Source organism: Coregonus lavaretus (assembly GCF_964263955.1).
Source record: "Coregonus lavaretus genome assembly, chromosome: 32".
Taxonomy (NCBI): Eukaryota; Metazoa; Chordata; class Actinopteri; order Salmoniformes; family Salmonidae; genus Coregonus; species Coregonus lavaretus.
The window spans coordinates 2,196,275-2,216,128 of NC_140019.1; the positions used below are offsets into that span (position 1 = coordinate 2,196,275).

Genomic DNA, 19,854 nt, shown 5'->3' on the forward strand with positions numbered 1-19,854 from the left:
AATGCAGAGGAGATCGGAATGAAATGAGCTAAGCATCTGGGAGAGGAGAGAGGGGGGCCTCCCTCACCAAAAACTTCTACCTCAGAAACTAAAATTGTTTCACTGAACAGTTGTTCAATGTTTAAAGGAATAAACTCAAACCCACTTTATTCAGCTAGCCAACTATGACACCATGGCTGACTAGCATGCTAGCATCCAATAACACACAGTTTAACACACAGTTAAGCACAAATACTCACAACAAACCACCAATAGTGTGTTAACTAGCTAACCAGCATGCCAGCATCCAGTAACACACAGCCAAGCACAAACACTTGGTCACAGCAAACCACCAATAGTGTGATAACACACTAAACAGATCATTCGTGTCTGTGTCAAGTTCCTTTCATGACGCAGCAATGATTCAACATTGGCTAGCTAGGACAAGTATATTGTAATTAGCTGCTACCGTACCGTTCGCTGGTCGTGCTGGGTAGCTAGGTCGTGCTGGGTAGCTAGCAATGGCCACTGTGTTGGCTTTGTTTTAAGAACGGCTAGCTAGCTAGCTTCGTGCTACACCCGGCACACAATGGCTACTGTGTTGACTCTGACTCTGTTCGAAAAAACGGCTAATTAGCTCGCTTCGTGCTACAGCCGGCACGGCGGAAGACACTGCCAAGACACAGTAGCTACCCACGATACCTAGCTATGACGCCGTAGCTGACTAGCAAGCTAGCATCCATTAACACACAATTAGCACCAATACTTGGTTACAACAAACTGCCAAGAGTGTGTTAGCACACTAAACAGATGATTCATGTCCGTGTCTAGTTCCTTACATAACGCAGAACGCAGCAAAAATTAAACGTTGGCTAGAAGCACATTTAACAGTGGGACAGCTAATCGTTACCAGTAGCTACCCGCTAGCTAGCTAGCTAGCCTCGTGCTTCGATACTAACCTACAATAACCTACGGAAACCTACAACAACAACAATACTAACCTATAATAAATACAATACCTAACTACACTAACTACCAACCTACGATCTAATGCATGGTTAAGCTATACTCAACAATCCAAATATAAACATTTGTAAGGCCATAGAGATACAATATAATAATTATTTACATTAACATTTTACAGATTGTGACGCAATCCACTTACTGTATATATATACATACATACATACATGCATACACATACATACAATAATACATACATACATACATGCATACAGCGCATTCAGAAAATATTCAGACCCCTTGACCTTTTACACATTTTGTTACGTTACAGCCGTAAATGGATTAAATTGTTTTGGTAATCTTTAATACATGCAATAAGACAGTGATCACTGAGATCATTAGCAAAAACCACTGGACAAGTAGTTGTAACAGTCCAAGCCCTCTACGCAATTTAAAAACAGCCGGGGTTTCCATATTTATGGTATTTGAAATAATAGCACTGGACGAGCTTACCAAAGTGGGCTTCCCAATTGGGCTAACAGTAACAGAGCTAACAGTGGAATTGAACTTCATTGTCACAAGACTATTACTGACAATACCCCTGGCAATATGGTTATCTGTAGCAGTATGATGATAATGCTGTGAAATAGTGGGAATTGGAAGAATTACCTGTGCAGGGTAATATGTACAGTTGAAGTCGGAAGTTTACATACACCTTAGCCAAATACATATAAACTCAGTTTTTCACAATTCCTGACATTTAATCCTAGTAAAAATCATCTGTCTTAGGTCAGTTAGGATCACCACTTTATTTTAAGAATGTGAATTGTCAGAATAATAGTAGAGAGAATGATTTATTTCAGCTTTTATTTATTTCATCACATTCCCATTGTGTCAGAAGTTTACATACACTCAATTAGTATTTGGTAGCATTGCCTTTAAATTGTTTAACTTTGGTCAAACGTTTCGGGTAGCCTTCCACAAGCTTCCCACAAGAAGTTGGGTGAATTTTGGCCCATTCCTCCTGACAGATCTGGTGTAACGGAGTCAGGTTTGTAGGCCTCCTTGCTCGCACACGCTTTTTCAGTTCTGCCCACATATTTTCTATAGGATTGAGGTCAGGGCTTTGTGATGGCCAGTCCAATACCTTGACTTTGTTGTCCTTAAGCCATTTTGCCACAACTTTGGAAGTATGCTTGGGGTCATTGTCCATTTGGAAGACTCATTTGCGACCAAGCATTAACTTCCTGACTCATGTTTTGAGATGTTGCTTCAATATATCCACATCATTTTCCTTCCTCATGATGCCATCTATTTTATGAAGTGCACCATCCCCTCCTGCAGCAAAGCACCCCCACAGCATGATGCTGCCACCCCTGTGCTTCACGGTTGGGATGGTGTTCTTCGGCTTGCTAGCAATCCCCTTTCTCCTCCAAACATAAGGATGGTCATTATGGCCAAACAGTTATATTTTTGTTTCATCAGACCAGAGGACATTTCTCCAAAAAGTACAATCTTTGTCCCCATGTGCAGTTGCAAACGTAGTCAGGCTTTTTTATGGCGGTTTTGGAGCAGTGGCTTCTTCCTTGCTGAGCGGTCTTTCAGGTTATGCCGATATAGGACTCGTTGTACTATGGATATAGATACTTTTCTACCTGTTTCCTCCAGCATCTTCACAAGGTCCTTTGCTGTTGTTCTGGGATTGATTTCCACTTTTCGCACCAAAGTACGTTCATCTCTAGGAGACAGAACGCGTCTCCTTCCTGAGCGGTATGACGGCTGCGTGGTCCCACGGTGTTTATACTTGCGTACTATTGTTTGTACAGATGAACGTGGTACCATCAGACGTTTGGAAATTGCTCCCAAGGATGAACCAGACTTGTGGAGGTCTACAATCTTTTTCTGAGGTCTTGGCTGATTTCTTTTGTTTTCCCATGATGTCAAGCAAAGAGGCACTGAGTTTGAAGGTAGGCCTTGAAATACATCCACAGGTACACCTCCAGTTGACTCAAATGATGTCAATTAGCCTATCAGAAGCTTCTAAAGCCATGACATCATTTTCCAAGCTGTTTAAAGGCACAGTCAACTTAGTGTACAGTGGGGAAAAAAAGTATTTAGTCAGCCACCAATTGTGCAAGTTCTCCCACTTAAAAAGATGAGAGAGGCCTGTAATTTTCATCATAGGTACACGTCAACTATGACAGACAAAATGAGAAAAAATAATCCAGAAAATCACATTGTAGGAATTTTTAATGAATTTATTTGCAAATTATGGTGGAAAATAAGTATTTGGTCAATAACAAAAGTTTCTCAAGACTTTTTTATATACCCTTTGTTGGCAATGACACAGGTCAAACGTTTTCTGTAAGTCTTCACAAGGTTTTCACACACTGTTGCTGGTATTTTTGCCCATTCCTCCATGCAGATCTCCTCTGGAGCAGTGATGTTTTGGGGCTGTCGCTGGGCAACACGGACTTTCAACTCCCTCCAAAGATTTTCTATGGGGTTGAGATCTGGAGACTGGCTAGGCCACTCCAGGACCTTGAAATGCTTCTTACGAAGCCACTCCTTCGTTGCCCGGGCGGTGTGTTTGGGATCATTGTCATGCTGAAAGACCCAGCCACGTTTCATCTTCAATGCCCTTGCTGATGGAAGGAGGTTTTCACTCAAAATCTCACGATACATGGCCCCATTCATTCTTTCCTTTACACGGATCAGTCGTCCTGGTCCCTTTGCAGAAAAACTGCCCCAAAGCATGATGTTTCCACCCCCATGCTTCACAGTAGGTGTCACGGTTTCGGCCGAGGCTGCTCCTCCTCCTTGTTCGGGCAGGTTTCGGCGGTCGTCGTCCCCGGAGTACTAGCTGCCACCGATCTATGTTTCATGTTCGTTTGGTTTTGTCTGGATGTTGTACACCTGTGTCTAGTTAGTCCTCATTAGTGTCCTATTTAGTTCTCGTTGTGTGTGTATGGTGTTGTGTGTGATTGCTCCTCTGTTTGGTGTTCTGAGCTACGTATTCTTCCCTCCGTGTTTGGAGAGGTTTTCGCACATGTTAGTGCGCCTTTGTTTGACGCCTGTGTGCGCCTTTGTTTCGCCTCCGGGCTTATTGTTCTCGTGTACTACGTGAATAACTCAATAAAGTCTTTTGGACTTAGCTTCTGCGTCCTGCGCTTGATTCCTGTACCACACCCACCTTAAGCACCCCTGACAGAATCACACACCATATTGAATGGAATCAGCAGGAGCAACCGTCACGCCTGAGTCGCTGGAGGAGCATGTCCGCGGCCAGGATGACCAGATACGACAACTGGGGACCGCTCTACAGGACGTCATCAACACCCTGCACCGATGGGAGTCCAGAGGGGTACCCACACCTCCACCTACCCTGCCACCCCCATTGGCCGGTCCACCAGTCCCAGGTCCGGAACCCAGTGGGATTCGGCTCTCGCTCCCGAGGGCGTATGACGGAACAGCTGCCGGGTGTCAGGGGTTCCTCCTGCAGGTGGAGCTCTACCTGGCCACTGTACACCCGGTGCCCTCGGGACACGAGAGCGTTTCCGCCCTCATCTCCTGTCTCACGGGCAAGGCGTTGGAATGGGCCAACGCCGAGTGGAGGAGGATGGACGCCACCACCATCTCCTACGCCGAGTTCTCCCGTCGCTTCAAGGCCGTGTTCGATCATCCACCTGAGGGCAAAGCGGCGGGGGAGCGTCTAGTCCACCTGAGACAGGGGAGGAGGAGCGCACAGGCGTTCGCGCTGGAGTTCCGGACTCTAGCGGCAGACGCAGGGTGGAATGAACGGGCCCTCATCGACCATTTTCGATGTAGCCTACGGGAGGACGATCAACGTGAGTTGGCCTGCAGGGACACCAATTTCACCTTCGACCAGTTGGTCGATATGTCCATCTGTCTGGACACCCTGCTGGCCACCCGCGGACGTCCCGAGTGGGGTCCGTCCATTCCACCCTCCGGCACCTCCGAGCCGAGCCCTATGGAGCTCGGGGGTGCTTGCGCTAGAGGAAGGAGGAGGAGGAGCCCGAGGGGGCCTGTCCCCTGCACCAAGTGCGGTCGTGGAGGGCACACTGCGGCCAGGTGCTGGGGAGGGTTCCCCGAGGGAGGAAACAACAGGCCACGCACTGGGGAGGCTTCCCAGGTGAGTAGACGCCCCACTTACCCAGAGCTCTCTGTTGCGCACTTTTGTATACCTGTTTGTTTTCCACAGGTTGCACCTCATTCCCAGCATAAGGCGCTAGTAGATTCAGGCGCAGCTGGGAATTTTGTTGATCGGAAGTTTTGTTTAGATTTAGGGATCCCTCTCCTACCTGTTGACAAGCCTTTTCCCGTTCATGCTTTAGATAGCCGCCCGTTGGGGTCGGGGTTGATTAGGGAAGTCACAGCGCCACTTAGGATGTGTGCGCAGGGGGGTCATGAGGAGACTATACAGTTGTATCTGATCGACTCTCCTGCGTACCCGGTGGTGCTGGGAATTCCCTGGTTAAGCACCCATAACCCTGCTATTTCGTGGCAACAGAGGGCTCTCGATGGGTGGTCTGCTCAGTGTGAGGGGCGATGTCTGGGTGTTTCCGTAGGGGCGACTTCGGTGGAAAGTCCAAACCAAGTGCCCGCACTGCACATTCCGCCTGAATATGGGGATTTAGCTCTCGTGTTTAGTAAAGCTAGGGCGACGCAGTTGCCTCCTCATAGACAGGGGGATTGTGCGATTGATCTCCAGGCAGGAGCAGCGCTCCCACGGAGCCACGTGTATCCTTTGTCTCAAGAGGAGAGAAAAGCTATGGAAACTTACATAGACGAGTCTTTGAGACAGGGATACATACGGCCCTCCACTTCTCCCGCCTCCTCAAGCTTCTTTTTTGTGAAGAAAAAAGATGGAGGGTTGCGCCTGTGCATCGATTACCGTGGTCTCAATCAGATTACTGTGAAATACAGTTATCCACTCCCTCTGATTGCGACCATGACGGAGTCATTGCATGGAGCGCGGTTTTTCACAAAACTGGATCTCAGGAGCGCGTATAACTTGGTGCGCATTAGGGAGGGCGACAAATGGAAAACAGTGTTTAGTACCACGTCAGGTCATTTCGAGTATCTCGTCATGCCATATGGGTTGATGAATGCTCCATCAGTCTTCCAATCCTTCGTAGATGACATTTTCCGGGATATGCAGGGGCAAGGGGTGGTCGTGTACATTGATGACATTCTAGTGTACTCGTCTACCCGAGCCGAGCATATAGCCCTGGTGCGTCGTGTATTGAGGAGGCTGTTGGAGCACGACCTGTATGTCAAGGCAGAGAAATGTCTATTTTTCCAGGAGTCGGTCTCCTTTTTGGGTTATCGGTTGTCCGCGTCAGGGGTGAGAATGGAGGTGGATCGTGTGTCAGCTGTGCGTAATTGGCAAACCCCAACCACTGTCAAAGAGGTGCAGCAGTTCTTGGGCTTTGCGAATTACTACCGGAGGTTTATCCGGGGTTTTGGACAGGTGGCAGCTCCCATCACGTCCCTTCTGAAAGGGGGTCTGGTGCGCCTGCAGTGGTCAGCTGATGCGGACAGGGCCTTTAAGAGACTGAAGGACCTGTTTACGTCGGCTCCGGTGCTGGCGCATCCGGACCCCGCATTACCCTTTCAGGTAGAGGTGGACGCGTCTGAAGCAGGTATAGGGGCCGTGCTCTCTCAACGGTCCGGCACGCCACCTAAACTCCGCCCCTGTGCTTTTTACTCTAAAAAGCTCAGCCCGGCGGAGCGAAATTATGACGTCGGGGACAGGGAGCTGTTAGCTGTAGTTCAGGCCCTTAAGGTGTGGAGGCATTGGCTTGAGGGGGCTCAACACCCTTTCCTCATTTTGACTGACCATCGGAACCTGGAGTACATCCGGGCAGCGAGGAGACTGAACCCTCGCCAGGCTCGATGGAGTATGTTTCTCGCCAGGTTCGTATTTAAAATCACGTACATCCCTGGGTCCCAGAATGGTAAGGCAGATGCGCTGTCCCGGCGGTATGACACGGAGGAGAGGTCCTTTGATTCTACTCCCATACTACCGGAGTCTTGTCTTGTGGCACTGGTGGTGTGGGACGTCGATGCCGAAATCGAGCGAGCGTTGCGTACCGACCCCAGCCCTCCACAGTCCTGAGGGTCGGAAGTACGTTCCGCTCGAGATTCGGGATCGACTCATTTACTGGGCTCACACGTCACCCTCCTCTGGTCATCCGGGTATTGGCCGGACAGTGCATTGTCTTAGCACTAAATACTGGTGGCCCACGTTAGCCAGGGATGTGAGGGTTTATGTCTCCTCCTGCTCGGTGTGCGCCCAGTGTAAGGCGCCCAGACACCTGCCCAGGGGTAAGTTACAACCCCTGCCCGTTCCACAACGACCATGGTCCCACCTCTCGGTGGATTTTGTGACAGACCTTCCCCTCTCTCAGAGGAATACCACCATCCTGGTCGTTGTGGACCGGTTCTCTAAGGCCTGTCGTCTTCTCCCTATGTCGGGTCTTCCTACTGCCCTACAAACCGCAGAGGCCCTATTTACCCACGCCTTCCGGCATTACGGGGTACCCGAGGATATAGTGTCTGATCGAGGCCCCCAGTTTACCTCCCGAGTATGGAGAGCGTTCATGGAGCGTTTGGGGGTCTCGGTGAGCCTTACCTCAGGGTACCACCCGGAGAGTAACGGGCAGGTAGAACGAGTCAACCAGGATGTGGGTAGGTTTCTGAGGTCGTATTGCCAGGACCGGCCTGAGGAGTGGGCTCGGTACATTCCCTGGGCCGAGATGGCCCAGAACTCTCTCCGCCACTCCTCTACCAACCTAACCCCCTTCCAATGTGTGCTAGGTTACCAGCCAGTTCTGGCACCTTGGCAGCAGAGCCAGATCGAGGCCCCTGCGGTGGATGATTGGATGCGGCGCTCGGAGGAGACGTGGAACGCTGCACACGTCCACCTGCAGCGGGCCATCCGTCGTCACAAGGCGAGCGCCGATCTCCACCGCAGTGAGGGGCCGGTGTACGCACCCGGAGATCGAGTCTGGCTCGCTACCAGAAACCTACCCCTCTGCCTGCCCTGCCGGAAGCTGGGTCGGCGGTTTGTGGGGCCTTTTAAAGTCCTGAGAAGATTGAACGAGGTGTGTTATAGGTTAAATCTGCCTGTTGAATATAAGAATATTAACCCCTCGTTCCATGTGTCTCTTCTCAGGCCGGTGGTAGCTGGTCCACTCCAGGAAGGTGAGATAGGAGAGACTCCTCCGCCCCCACTGGACATTGAGGGGGCTCCGGCGTACACCGTTCAGTCCATCTTGGACTCAAGACGCCGGATGGGGGGTCTTCAGTATCTCGTGGAGTGGGAGGGGTACGGCCCGGAGGAGCGGTGCTGGGTGCCGCGGAGGGACATCCTAGACCCATCTCTCCTGTCGGAGTTCCACCGGGACCATCCCGCGCGCCCTGCTCCGCGCCCTCCTGGTCGTCCCCGAGGCCGGGGTCGGCGCACGGCTGGAGCCGCGCGTCAAGGGGGGGGTACTGTCACGGTTTCGGCCGAGGCTGCTCCTCCTCCTTGTTCGGGCAGGTTTCGGCGGTCGTCGTCCCCGGAGTACTAGCTGCCACCGATCTATGTTTCATGTTCGTTTGGTTTTGTCTGGATGTTGTAAACCTGTGTCTAGTTAGTCCTCATTAGTGTCCTATTTAGTTCTCGTTGTGTGTGTATGGTGTTGTGTGTGATTGCTCCTCTGTTTGGTGTTCTGAGCTACGTATTCTTCCCTCCGTGTTTGGAGAGGTTTTCGCACATGTTAGTGCACCTTTTGTTTGACGCCTGTGTGCGCCTTTGTTTTCGCCTCCGGGCTTATTGTTCTCGTGTACTACGTGAATAACTCACTAAAGTCTTTTGGACTTAGCTTCTGCGTCCTGCGCTTGATTCCTGTACCACACCCACCTTCAGCACCCCTGACAGTAGGTATGGTGTTCTTTGGATGCAACTCAGCATTCTTTGTCCTCCAAACACGACGAGTTGAGTTTTTACCAAAAAGTTATATTTTGGTTTCATCTGACCATATGAAATTTTCCCAATCCTCTTCTGGATCATGCAAATGCACTCTAGCAAACTTCAGACGGGCCTGGACATGTACTGGCTTAAGCAGGGGGACACGTCTGGCACAGCAGGATTTGAGTCCCTGGCGGCGTAGTGTGTTACTGATGGTAGGCTTTGTTACTTTGGTCCCAGCTCTCTGCAGGTCATTCACTAGGTCCCATCGTGTGGTTCTGGGATTTTTGCTCACCGTTCTTGTGATCATTTTGACCCCACGGGGTGAGATCTTGCGTGGAGCCCCAGATCGAGGGAGATTATCAGTGGTCTTGTATGTCTTCCATTTCCTAATAATTGCTCCCACAGTTGATTTCTTCAAACCAAGCTGCTTACCTATTGCAGATTCAGTCTTCCCAGCCTGGTGCAGGTCTACAATTTTGTTTCTGGTGTCCCTTGACAGCTCTTTGGTCTTGGCCATAGTGGAGTTTGGAGTGTGACTGTTTGAGGTTGTGGACAGGTGTCTTTTATACTGATAACAAGTTCAAACAGGTGCCATTAATACAGGTAACGAGTGGAGGACAGAGGAGCCTCTTAAAGAAGAAGTTACAGGTCTGTGAGAGCCAGAAATCTTGCTTGTTTGTAGGTGACCAAATACTTATTTTCCACCATAATTTGCAAATAAATTCATAAAAAATCCTACAATGTGATTTTCTGGAAAAAAAATTCTCAATTTGTCTGTCATAGTTGACGTGTACCTATGATGAAAAATACAGGCCTCTCTCATCTTTTTAAGTGGGAGAACTTGCACAATTGGTGGCTGACTAAATACTTTTTTCCCCCACTGTATGTAAACTTCTGACCCACTGGAATTGTGATACAGTGAATTTATAAGTGAAATAATCTGTCTGTAAACAATTGTTGGAAAAATTACTTGTGTCATGCACAAAGTAGATGTCCTAACCGACAAAATAAATTTGTGGAGTGGTTGAAAAACAAGTTTTAATGACTCCAACCTAATTGTATGTAAACTTCCGACTTCAACTGTACAGGTTATCGTGGGGGGCTCTGAGGTACCGGAACACATTGAGAAAAAAAGTTTGAAACACAACGTAGCAGCCAAGTACCCTATTGTCTATGGTGGTGAAATGGACAGCACTCTCCGAGGTGGTAATTAAGTCACTGCAGTATGCCCACATACTTGAGTATAGCTGCAGGGCTTACACAAGTCTGAATTTTTTATAGCCTAATAGTCTAGATATCAATGTACAGTAACATTTTTAGACGACACTGCAGAACACCCGCCATATGCCCAAATTTCAGAATTTTCAAGACATCAGTGTAGCAGTAGAACAAATATCACAATATCAGAATATAACTTCAAATAAACACATTCAATGTAGGCCACAGCAGAACACACATATGAGAATATATAGGCCTCCTGCCTATGTGATAATATGAAGCACATATTCAGATTACAAACTTGTTCTGTGCTGTGAAGGTAAAGGAAAATAAATGTCCTACCTTATTTTCAAAACATCCCACAATGACTCTCCCAATGATGTTTAGTCTCCTTCTAAGGCTGTTCTGAAGACTCTGGCTGTGTCTATTATTTTTTTCATTTTGAGTGTTAACCTGGGTGTCCACTTTAGCCTTGTCTACAAGGCTTGCTGCCACCAAATGCGCCTTGGTTCAGGCATGTAAAACAATTTTTTTCTGAGGGCTCTTTGTTGTTTGCTTTTTTACCTCTGATGCATAGGATGTTAATTTACTGTACATTCCACCCACTCTTTTGCTAGTTTAATCCCTCCAGTCGTTTCTAGACCCAAGCTCCCTACCATTTTGCATGTTGTACAGCCCAACTTTGAATTCTGCATGACAAGCCAGGGGTTATACGTTTGCTTGTTCTTGAACTGCAAATTGCACCTGCTTCGAGCACTTCGTTGGTGGATGCACTGCCCCCCTCCCCCTGTCTCTGTTTCCCGCTGAGTCTGACTCGCTAGTAGGCCTACTAGCTTGTGGAGGTGCCGGTGGTGATGCTGAACTGGCGGGATTAGCATCGCCATCAGGAACAGTTTGCCCCTCACTCCTCTCCTCCAGCACTGACAGTTCTCTGGCTCGTTCTGGGTTCGATTCACTGTCTTTCTCTGGATTTTTGGACTTGAAAAATGTCAAACTCGACTGCCTTTTCTTATAAAACATTTATTTGGTTTTCCCACGATTCAAATTCAGTAGGGAGATGACTAGACTTTAGGCTACGTGAATGATTACGTAGGGACCTCTTCACTAGCTGACCACCACTATCAAGACCTGTGTAAGATCAGTTACTTACCCCACTGGCCCTCCCCATAACCTCTACAGTGAGGGAAAAAAGTATTTGATCCCCTGCTGATTTTGTACATTTGCCCACTAACAAAGAAATGATCAGTCTATAATTTTAATGGTAGGTTTATTTGAACAGTGAGAGAGAGAATAACAACAACAAAATCCAAAAATGCATGTCAAAAATGTTATAAATTGATTTGCATTTTAATTAGGGAAATAAGTATTTGACCCCCTCTCAATCAGAAAGATTTCTGGCTCCCAGATGTATTTTATACAGGTAACGAGCTGAGATTAGGAGCACACTCTTAAAGGGAGTGCTCCTAATCTCAGCTTGTTACCTGTATAAAAGACACCTGTCCACAGAAGCAATCAATCAGATTCCAAACTCTCCACCATGGCCAAGACCAAAGAGCTCTCCAAGGATGTCAGGGACAAGATTGTAGACCTACACAAGGCTGGAATGGGCTACAAGACCATCGCCAAGCAGCTTGGTGAGAAGGTGACAACAGTTGGTGCGATTATTCGCAAATGGAAGAAACACAAAATAACTGTCAATCTCCCTTGGCCTGGGGATCCATGCAAGATCTCACCTCGTAGAGTTGCAATGATCATGAGAACGGTGAAGAATCAGCCCAGAACTACACGGGAGGATCTTGTCAATGATCTCAAGGCAGCTGGGACCATAGTGACCAAGAAAACAATTGATAACACACTACGCCGTGAAGGACTGAAATCCTGCAGCGCCCGCAAGGTCCCCCTGCTCAAGAAAGCACATATACAGGCCCGTCGGAAGTTTGCCAATGAACATCTGAATGATTCAGAGGAGAACTGGGTGAAAGTGTTGTGAACAGATGAGACAAAAATTGAGCTCTTTAGCATCAACTCAACTCGCCGTGTTTGGAGGAGGAGGAATGCTGTCTATGACCCCAAGAACACCATCCCCACCATCAAACATGGAGGTGGAAACATTATGCTTTGGGGGTGTTTTTCTGCTAAGGGGACAGGACAACTTCACTGCATCAAAGGGACGATGGACGGCGCCATGTACCGTCAAATCTTGGGTGAGAACCTTCTTCCCTCAGCCAGGGCATTGAAAATGGGTCATGGATGGGTATTCCAGCATGACAATGACCCAAAACACACAGCCAAGGCAACAAAGGAGTGGCTCAAGAAGAAGCACATTAAGGTCCTGGAGTGGCCAAGCCAGTCTCCAGACCTTAATCCCATAGAAAATCTGTGGAGGGAGCTGAAGGTTCGAGTTGCCAAACATCAGCCCCGAAATCTTAATGACTTGGAGAAGATCTGCAAAGAGGAGTGGGACAAAATCCCTCCTGAGATGTGTGCAAACCTGGTGGCCAACTACAAGAAACGTCTGACCTCTGTGATTGCCAGCAAGGGTTTTGCCACCAAGTACTAAGTCATGTTTTGCAGAGGGGTCAAATACTTATTTCCCTCATTAAAATGCAAATCAATTTATAACATTTTTGACCTGCGTTTTTCTGGATTTTTTTTGTGTTATTCTGTCTCTCACTGTTCAAATAAACCTACAATTAAAATTATAGACTGATCATGTCTTTGTCAGTGGGCAAACGTACAAAATCAGCAGGGGATCAAATTCTTTTTTGTATGTATAAATAAGAGAGCAGGTCTGGAATCAGTGTGGCAGGATAGGATGAATACATAGAAGGATCACCGCGCTTTTACATAATAGTCTTTCTGGGGGGCGGGAGAAATAACGAGGGGGCAACTTGATTTAATGCTGATTGCTTTTATTAGAATGTCTACAGTGCGAATAGTGAAATAATTAAGAAATCATGCCGCGAGAGGTACCAGATCTGGCCAAATAGGTGCCGGAAAAAACAAGGTCAAATCTGAGTGGTGCCGGATCCTGTTCCGGCAGGATCCTGCTCAAACACGCACTCGCACACACGATGTGGAACTAGTCCGGGTAGCCATTTGATTAGCTGTTCAGGAGTCTTGGGGGTAGAAGCTGTTAAGAAGCCTTTTGGACCTAGACATGGCGCTCCGGTGCCACTTGCCGTTTTGTAGCAGGGAGAACAGTCTATGACTAGGGTGGCTGGAGTCTTTGACAATTTTTAGGGCCTTCCTCTGACACCGCCTGGTATAGAGGTCCTGGATGGCAGGAATCTTGGCCCCAGTGATGTACTGGGCCGTACGCACTACCCTCTGTAGTGCCTTGCGGTCGGAGGCCAAGCAGTTGCCATACCAGGCGGTGATGCAACCAGTCAGGATGCTCTCGATGGTGCAGCTGTAGAACATTTTGAGGATCTGAGGACCCATGCCAAATCTTTTCAGTCTCCTGAGGGGGAATAGGCTTTGTTGTGCCCTCTTCACGACTGTCTTGGTGTGTTTGGACCATGATATATTTTTGGTGCTGAGGACACCAAGGAAGTTCTCAACCTGCTCCACTACAGCCCCGTCGATGAGAATGGGGGCGTGCTCGGTCCTCCTTTTCCTGTAGTCCACAATCATCTCCTTTGTCTTGATCACGTTGAGGGAGAGTTTGTTATCCAGGCACCACACGGCCAGGTCTCTGACCTCCTCCCTACAGGCTGTCTCGTCGTTATCGGTGATCATGCCTACCACTGTTGTGTCATCGGCAAACTTAATGATGGTGTTGGAGTCGTGCCTGGCCATGCAGTCATGGCTGAACAGGGAGTACAGGAGGGGACTGAGCACGCACCCCTGAGGTGCCCCCGAGTTGAGGATCAGCGTGGCAGATGTGTTGTTACCTACCCTTACCACCTGGGGGCGGCCCGTCAGCAAGTCCGGGGTCCAGTTGCAAAGGGAGGTGTTTAGTCTCAGGGTACTTAGCTTAGTGATGAGCTTTGAGGGCACTATGGTGTTGAACACTGAGCTGTAGTCAATGAATAGCATTCTCCAGGTGAGAAAGGGCAGTGTGGAGTGCAATAGAGATTGCATCATCTGTGGATCTATTGGGGCGGTATGCAAATTGGTGTGGGTCTAGGGTTTCTGGGAGCCATGACCAGCCTTTCAAAGCACTTCATGGCTACAGATGTGAGTGCTGAGGGTCGGTAGTCATTTAGGTAGGTTACCTTAGTGTTCTTGGGAACAGGGACTATGGTGGTCTGCTTGAAACATGTTGGTATTACAGACTCAGTCAGGGACAGGTTGAAAATGTCAGTGAAGACACTTGCCAGTTGGTCAGCGCATTACAAGGCAGAATTAAGCCCTGGCTGTAATCCCCTGGGAAATTAAACCAGAAGCTAAACATTTGCATTTTTATTGCACCTGAAAAGAATGGCATGACTCCATTATCTCCCAGATACAGAGAGAGAGGCTTCTTAGTTATTATTGCTGTGTCGTCCTGTGTTGGAAACAATGGTGTTTACCCCAGGGAAGAAGCTAGCCAGCGCTTTGTGGAGGGTTGTGATTACAAAAAGAACAAAACAGAAACGTCACAGGCGGAGGAAACAATGACTTGTTTGTTATTCAAATTCCCTCTCTTATTCCTCCCAAAATAAACAAACAATAACACACGACAATAGAGGAGTGGCGGAGCTGAATAGGGACACAAATATGACAGCCAACAGGTTTGACTGTTGAGGCCTCATTTACTCTCAGGAGTCAATGTGAGTTAATGCTACTAGATAATGATAAGGTGTATATGAACAGTATGTCCTGTCTCTCATGGTTACCTCTCCCTCTCTCTCCCACTCTCACTCCATCCCTCCATCCTTCCCACCAGGTGAGCAGTACGTGTGGCCACCAGCTTCAACGGGTGTCTCGCTCAGTGGCGCCCCATCCTGACCAGACCCATGCTGCCACAGCATCCTACAACCCACAGCCTTTACCCTACTATCCTGAGGAGACCTTGGCTGGCCGCCGCAGGTAATGTTGGGGATGAAATTAAGTCACTCAGACTGGGAGAACAGACAGGGGGTGTGTGACCGAGAGGAAAGAAGGAGGAGGAATATAGGAGGGTGATAGAAGAGAGAAAGGGCGAGAGAGCAGAGAGAGAGGAGAAAGTAAAAGAGAAAGGAAAAGATGGGTTGTTCATGTCATGCTGCTAACTAATGAGGACATCTTAAGGCCCGGTCCAGAAACAAGCCCTAGACCCAACTGTAACACTTCAGTGTTTGAGCTGAAGAAAGCAGACAGGTTTATGTGGGCTAGCCTTCTAGATGAGCTCCCACATGGAAACATACTATGGTATACTATGGTATAAATACTATAGTAATTGCTGTAGTGTTTTTGCGGACTGTAGTATACTGTAGTATTTACTGTAGTGTTTTTGCAGACATTACTGGAATATTTACTATAGTGTTTTGGTTTTATTATCTTTGAGATAGAAGTGGATGCTTTCTCCTTGAGGAAACCTGCTGGACAAAATCCTAAAAGAGCTACTTTTCCATAACCTCTATTGTAGGTAGGTAGGTAGGACTGATATAGGGAACACAATATATGGTCTATACTTGGCATGTATATTTCTCACTTATGGGTGGCACAAATTGGGATATGCAGGAAGGGAATAGGCAGGGTATATAAATTAATACTATAGTATATACTATATTAACTACTGTAGTATTGTAGTGTTGTTGCAGTCTGTAGTATACTTAAGCAATAAGGCCCGAGGTGGTGTGGTATATGGCCAATATACCACGGCTAAGAGCTGTTCTTACGCATGACGCAACGCGGAGTGCCTGGACACAGCCCTTAGCCGTGGTATATTGGCCATATATCACAAACCCCCGAGGAGCCTTATTGCTATTATAAACTGGTTACCAATGTAATTAGAGCAGTAAAACTAAATGTTTTGTCATACCTGTGGTATACGGTCTGATATACCACGACCTTCAGCCAATCAGAATTCAGGGCTCAAACCACCCAGTTTATAATTTAGTATTTACTATTATACTATTTATTCTACAGTATACGACCAAATTTGGTCCCACTTTAAATGGTGTGCAGCTTATAAAGGCTTCAGCTAGAGAACATTACCTGCCCCACCCGCCCTGAATGATGGGTCACCACTGGGAGTGACCATCGAATTCTATAGGATTGACATTACTGAGTAAAGTATTTGTCATCATCACTAGTTAACACAGGAACCATAATTATGGCTAAACCCTGCCCATTTCCACAATTTATCATCTTAAAATTGGATTTTAAACCTAACCCTAACTAATGAAGGCTTAGTTTGGTGCGTTGGTCCACCAGACCTTCCGCACATTTGGGCGGAAGTGTCTGGGAACGAGATTAGGTGTAATGTAACTAACATGACTTCACTATTCTAATCCTTCGATCCAACTTGTCACCCTTTATAAAGGACATGTTTATATCATATTCGACATAGTGGGTTATGTCACATTTGACATGGATGATTATGTCACAATGTTATGCCACATTTATGAACCCTTTATAAAGCATGACATACAGTTTTAGATACTTTGTAACACATTTATGTGGTGTTTATGAAGGTATTATGAAGGCTTTATGAATCCTTTATAAGCTGAACGTCATTTAAAGCAGGACCCAAAATTCTATAGTAAGTACTACACATGATCAAGGGATACTACAGTATCTAGTATAGTATACTACAGTTTACTACATAATTATATAGTAAGTACTGTAGTGTTCTATAGTAAACTGTAATATTTTTCATGTGGGTTTAGGGGAGCATCTAGCTATCATTTTGTCACTACACTTTCCTTGAGATCTGCAAACACTGAATGGGTGAGTAGGAGCTGAGGGAAATATCTAGGGTCCAGATTTTGCTCTCAACCAAAGCACTCATAAGTGCATTTAAATAAGCACTCTAGTGGGCAACCAGGTCCTTGTGTAATTTTTTTTTGATTAATATGAGACAGATTTGCTATGTACCATAGATAGACCTCATACACTTTTGCTCTTTCTACACTGCCAGGACAAGCCTGTGTTAATTTAGGATGTTGTTTGTAGTGTGTGTCCTAGTAAAGTCTCTGGCAGTAGTGCTTGCCATATTAATGTCTGTGTGATGTAATGCCAGTGCTGTAGTAGTCAGTGTTGAAGTGCTGGACTGGAGCAGGTGAGTTGAGGATGGCAGTGACTCTGACAGGCTGGTTAAAGTGTGTGTGTGTTTGCGCTTGTTTGTGCGCTGTGTGTGCTCCTGCTAGTGTGTATGTGTGCGCGTGTGTGCGTGCTTGTGCATGCCTGCTTGCCTGTGTGTGCTACTAGCCTAATCTACTATGAAAGTGACAGTGAGCATCCCTCTAGCCCAGTGCGTTTGAAACGCATTCCAGTAACAGGTATGAACAGAGTAGTGATGCTCAGCAGGCCGTTGGCTTCAGCAGAGTGGCCAGATTCATGTCTATTAGGAACAGAAACACTTGAATCCAAAATGGTACCCTACTCCCATTATAGTTAGTTCACGACCAGAGTAGTGCACTATAAAGAAAATAGGTTGCCATTTGGGACACAGATGAGGGACTGTGCTGTCCTAGCTTCAGGGGGAAGCTGCTTCCACTGTTGGTGTGCCAGCCAGGACAGAGAAGAGCTTTGACTGGGCTGAGCGGGAGCTGCCAGGGGGTGGGGTATAGGGTTTGAGCATAGGCTGAAGGTAGGGAGGGGCAGTTCTCCTTGCTGCTCTTCGACTGGAAGCCAGTGGAGTGTGCGGAGGAGCGGGGTGACATGGTAGAACTTGGGAATGTTGAACACCAGGCGGGCTGCTGCGTTCTGAGGCTGCGGTGCTCCTTCACTATCCCCACCATTATACTATTTTATTTCCTCCGTTCTATACCACTTCCTCTTCTCTCTCTCTCTCGATCTCAAATAATGATGCTTAATTTGCAGTTTTATCTATGTTCCCCCCTCCCTCTCATTATTTTTTCTCTTTCTCTCCCCCTCTCCCCTCCTTTTTGCTGACCAAAATAAGATAAGAATAATACCATTCATTACCATTATTAAAGCTATTTCCCTCTTTTCTCTTCTCTTCTCCTCTATCCCTCAGGGAGTTTATCTCCAGCCTGAGGGGCTTCAGCTCCTTCTACAGTGGTCTGGGACAGGCTCTGTGTAGCCGCGATCCTGCAGCGCCAGGCAACCACTCCCTCTGCTGGAACGGACTGGAAATGAGAGACAGGTAAACGACACACTGACAGATGTCTGTGCGTGTGTCCCAAAAGGCACCCTATTCCCTATATAGGGCCCTGATCAAAAGTAGTGCAAAAAAAGGGAATGGGGTACCATTTCTGACCAGGGGCCTGGTCAAACGTAATGCGCTATATAGGGAATAAGGTGCCATTTGAGACGCATCCTGTGTTCGCTGCAATAGACTGGTTTGTAAACCTGACAGTAGCCTATCTACAGTAGTATGCGATGTGAAATACAGTTGTGTACCAACCTAAACAGCACACTATGCAATCTGGTTGTGGTTTTACTGTCATGTATTCTGGCGCTCTCTATCTCTTTCCAGTCATACAGATGTATCAGATCTACAAAGTGCATTAAAGTTGAATGATCACTATCCTTCAGTAAAGAGTGTGTAGGACAGTTGAAGGTTAAGTTTGTGTAGAAGTGATGAGCTCTTCAGTCGAGCCTCCTCTCTGACAGTGTGTGACTGTAAATCTTGACTCGGTCTCTCTATGAGAAGGTTATTAATGTCAGTCGCGCTTTCGCCTTCTCATTGCTCGGTTAATTGCCGTTTCGATCGCTCGCTCATCCTTCGCCCCGTGTCTCGCTGCACCCCACAGAACCCTATTTGGATTCGGCAATGTTTCACTTCACCTCCTGTCCCACTCGCTCCTGCATCGTAAATTGATCTCCCTCGTTCTCTCTGTTCATCTGGCCCCAATTTTAATTTGCCTCACTTAACTCGATTTGAATCAATGAAAAAGCATCACTTCTAGATGAAATGAGAGGTGAAGGAAGTTACAAAAATCCCCTCGAGAAGCACATCAGCCTGTTTAGCAAACCCAGATATAGTCACAGTACATCTCCTCAAAGCTCTTATTCAAATCAAATCAAATCAAATAGTATGTGTCACATGCGCCGAATACAACAGGTGTAGACCTTACAGAGAAATGCTTACTTGCAAATCCTTAACCAACATTGCTGTTTTAAGAAAAATAAGTGTTAAGTAAAAAATGTAATTAAAAATTAAAAACAAATAATTAAAGTGCACCAGTAAAATTCAGCAATATTGGATTCCTTACAGGCAAAACATGGTTGTATTAATTAGTGCACACAGTAGCAAAATGTAACAAAATGTTTTGCAACAGAAAACTACAATTTCATATTCTTAATGGACAAGTTTGGGTAGTCCCTCCCTGTTTCAGTAAATGTTATTCTGTTTAGTGCCCAGTGAATACGACCCAAGCTTCATTCTGAGGGGTCTTACTAGCTTCCTTCCTGTGTCCTCGTTTCCTCCCCGTCTCTCCTTCAGTCTGTAACAGGCAGGCCGCAGCCCTTCCTCAGTCTCAGTGTGCCTGTCACAGGGGAGATGAGGACACTCTCAGAGAGCTATAAACGGGCTTACTGCCTCCTCCAGGGGGTAGAGAGCTGGGTGGCAAGGGGGCTGAGGTTTCCTTGGGGGCTAATTATGGGCCAGTGGA

General features: G+C 47.1%; 1 protein-coding gene across 1 annotated transcript in view; it reads left to right on the forward strand.

The window, feature by feature from the left end:
- The window catches only part of LOC311107514 (glypican-3-like), a gene marked incomplete at both ends in the record, with an annotated part of 281,287 nt that overhangs the window by 147,039 nt on the left and 114,394 nt on the right, over positions 1–19,854 (forward strand). Inside the window, 2 exons of the mRNA XM_084150013.1 lie at positions 15,015–15,157; positions 18,255–18,383. Coding sequence (XP_084006139.1) covers positions 15,015–15,157; positions 18,255–18,383 — 272 coding nt within the window. The remainder of the gene's footprint in view (positions 1–15,014; positions 15,158–18,254; positions 18,384–19,854) is intronic.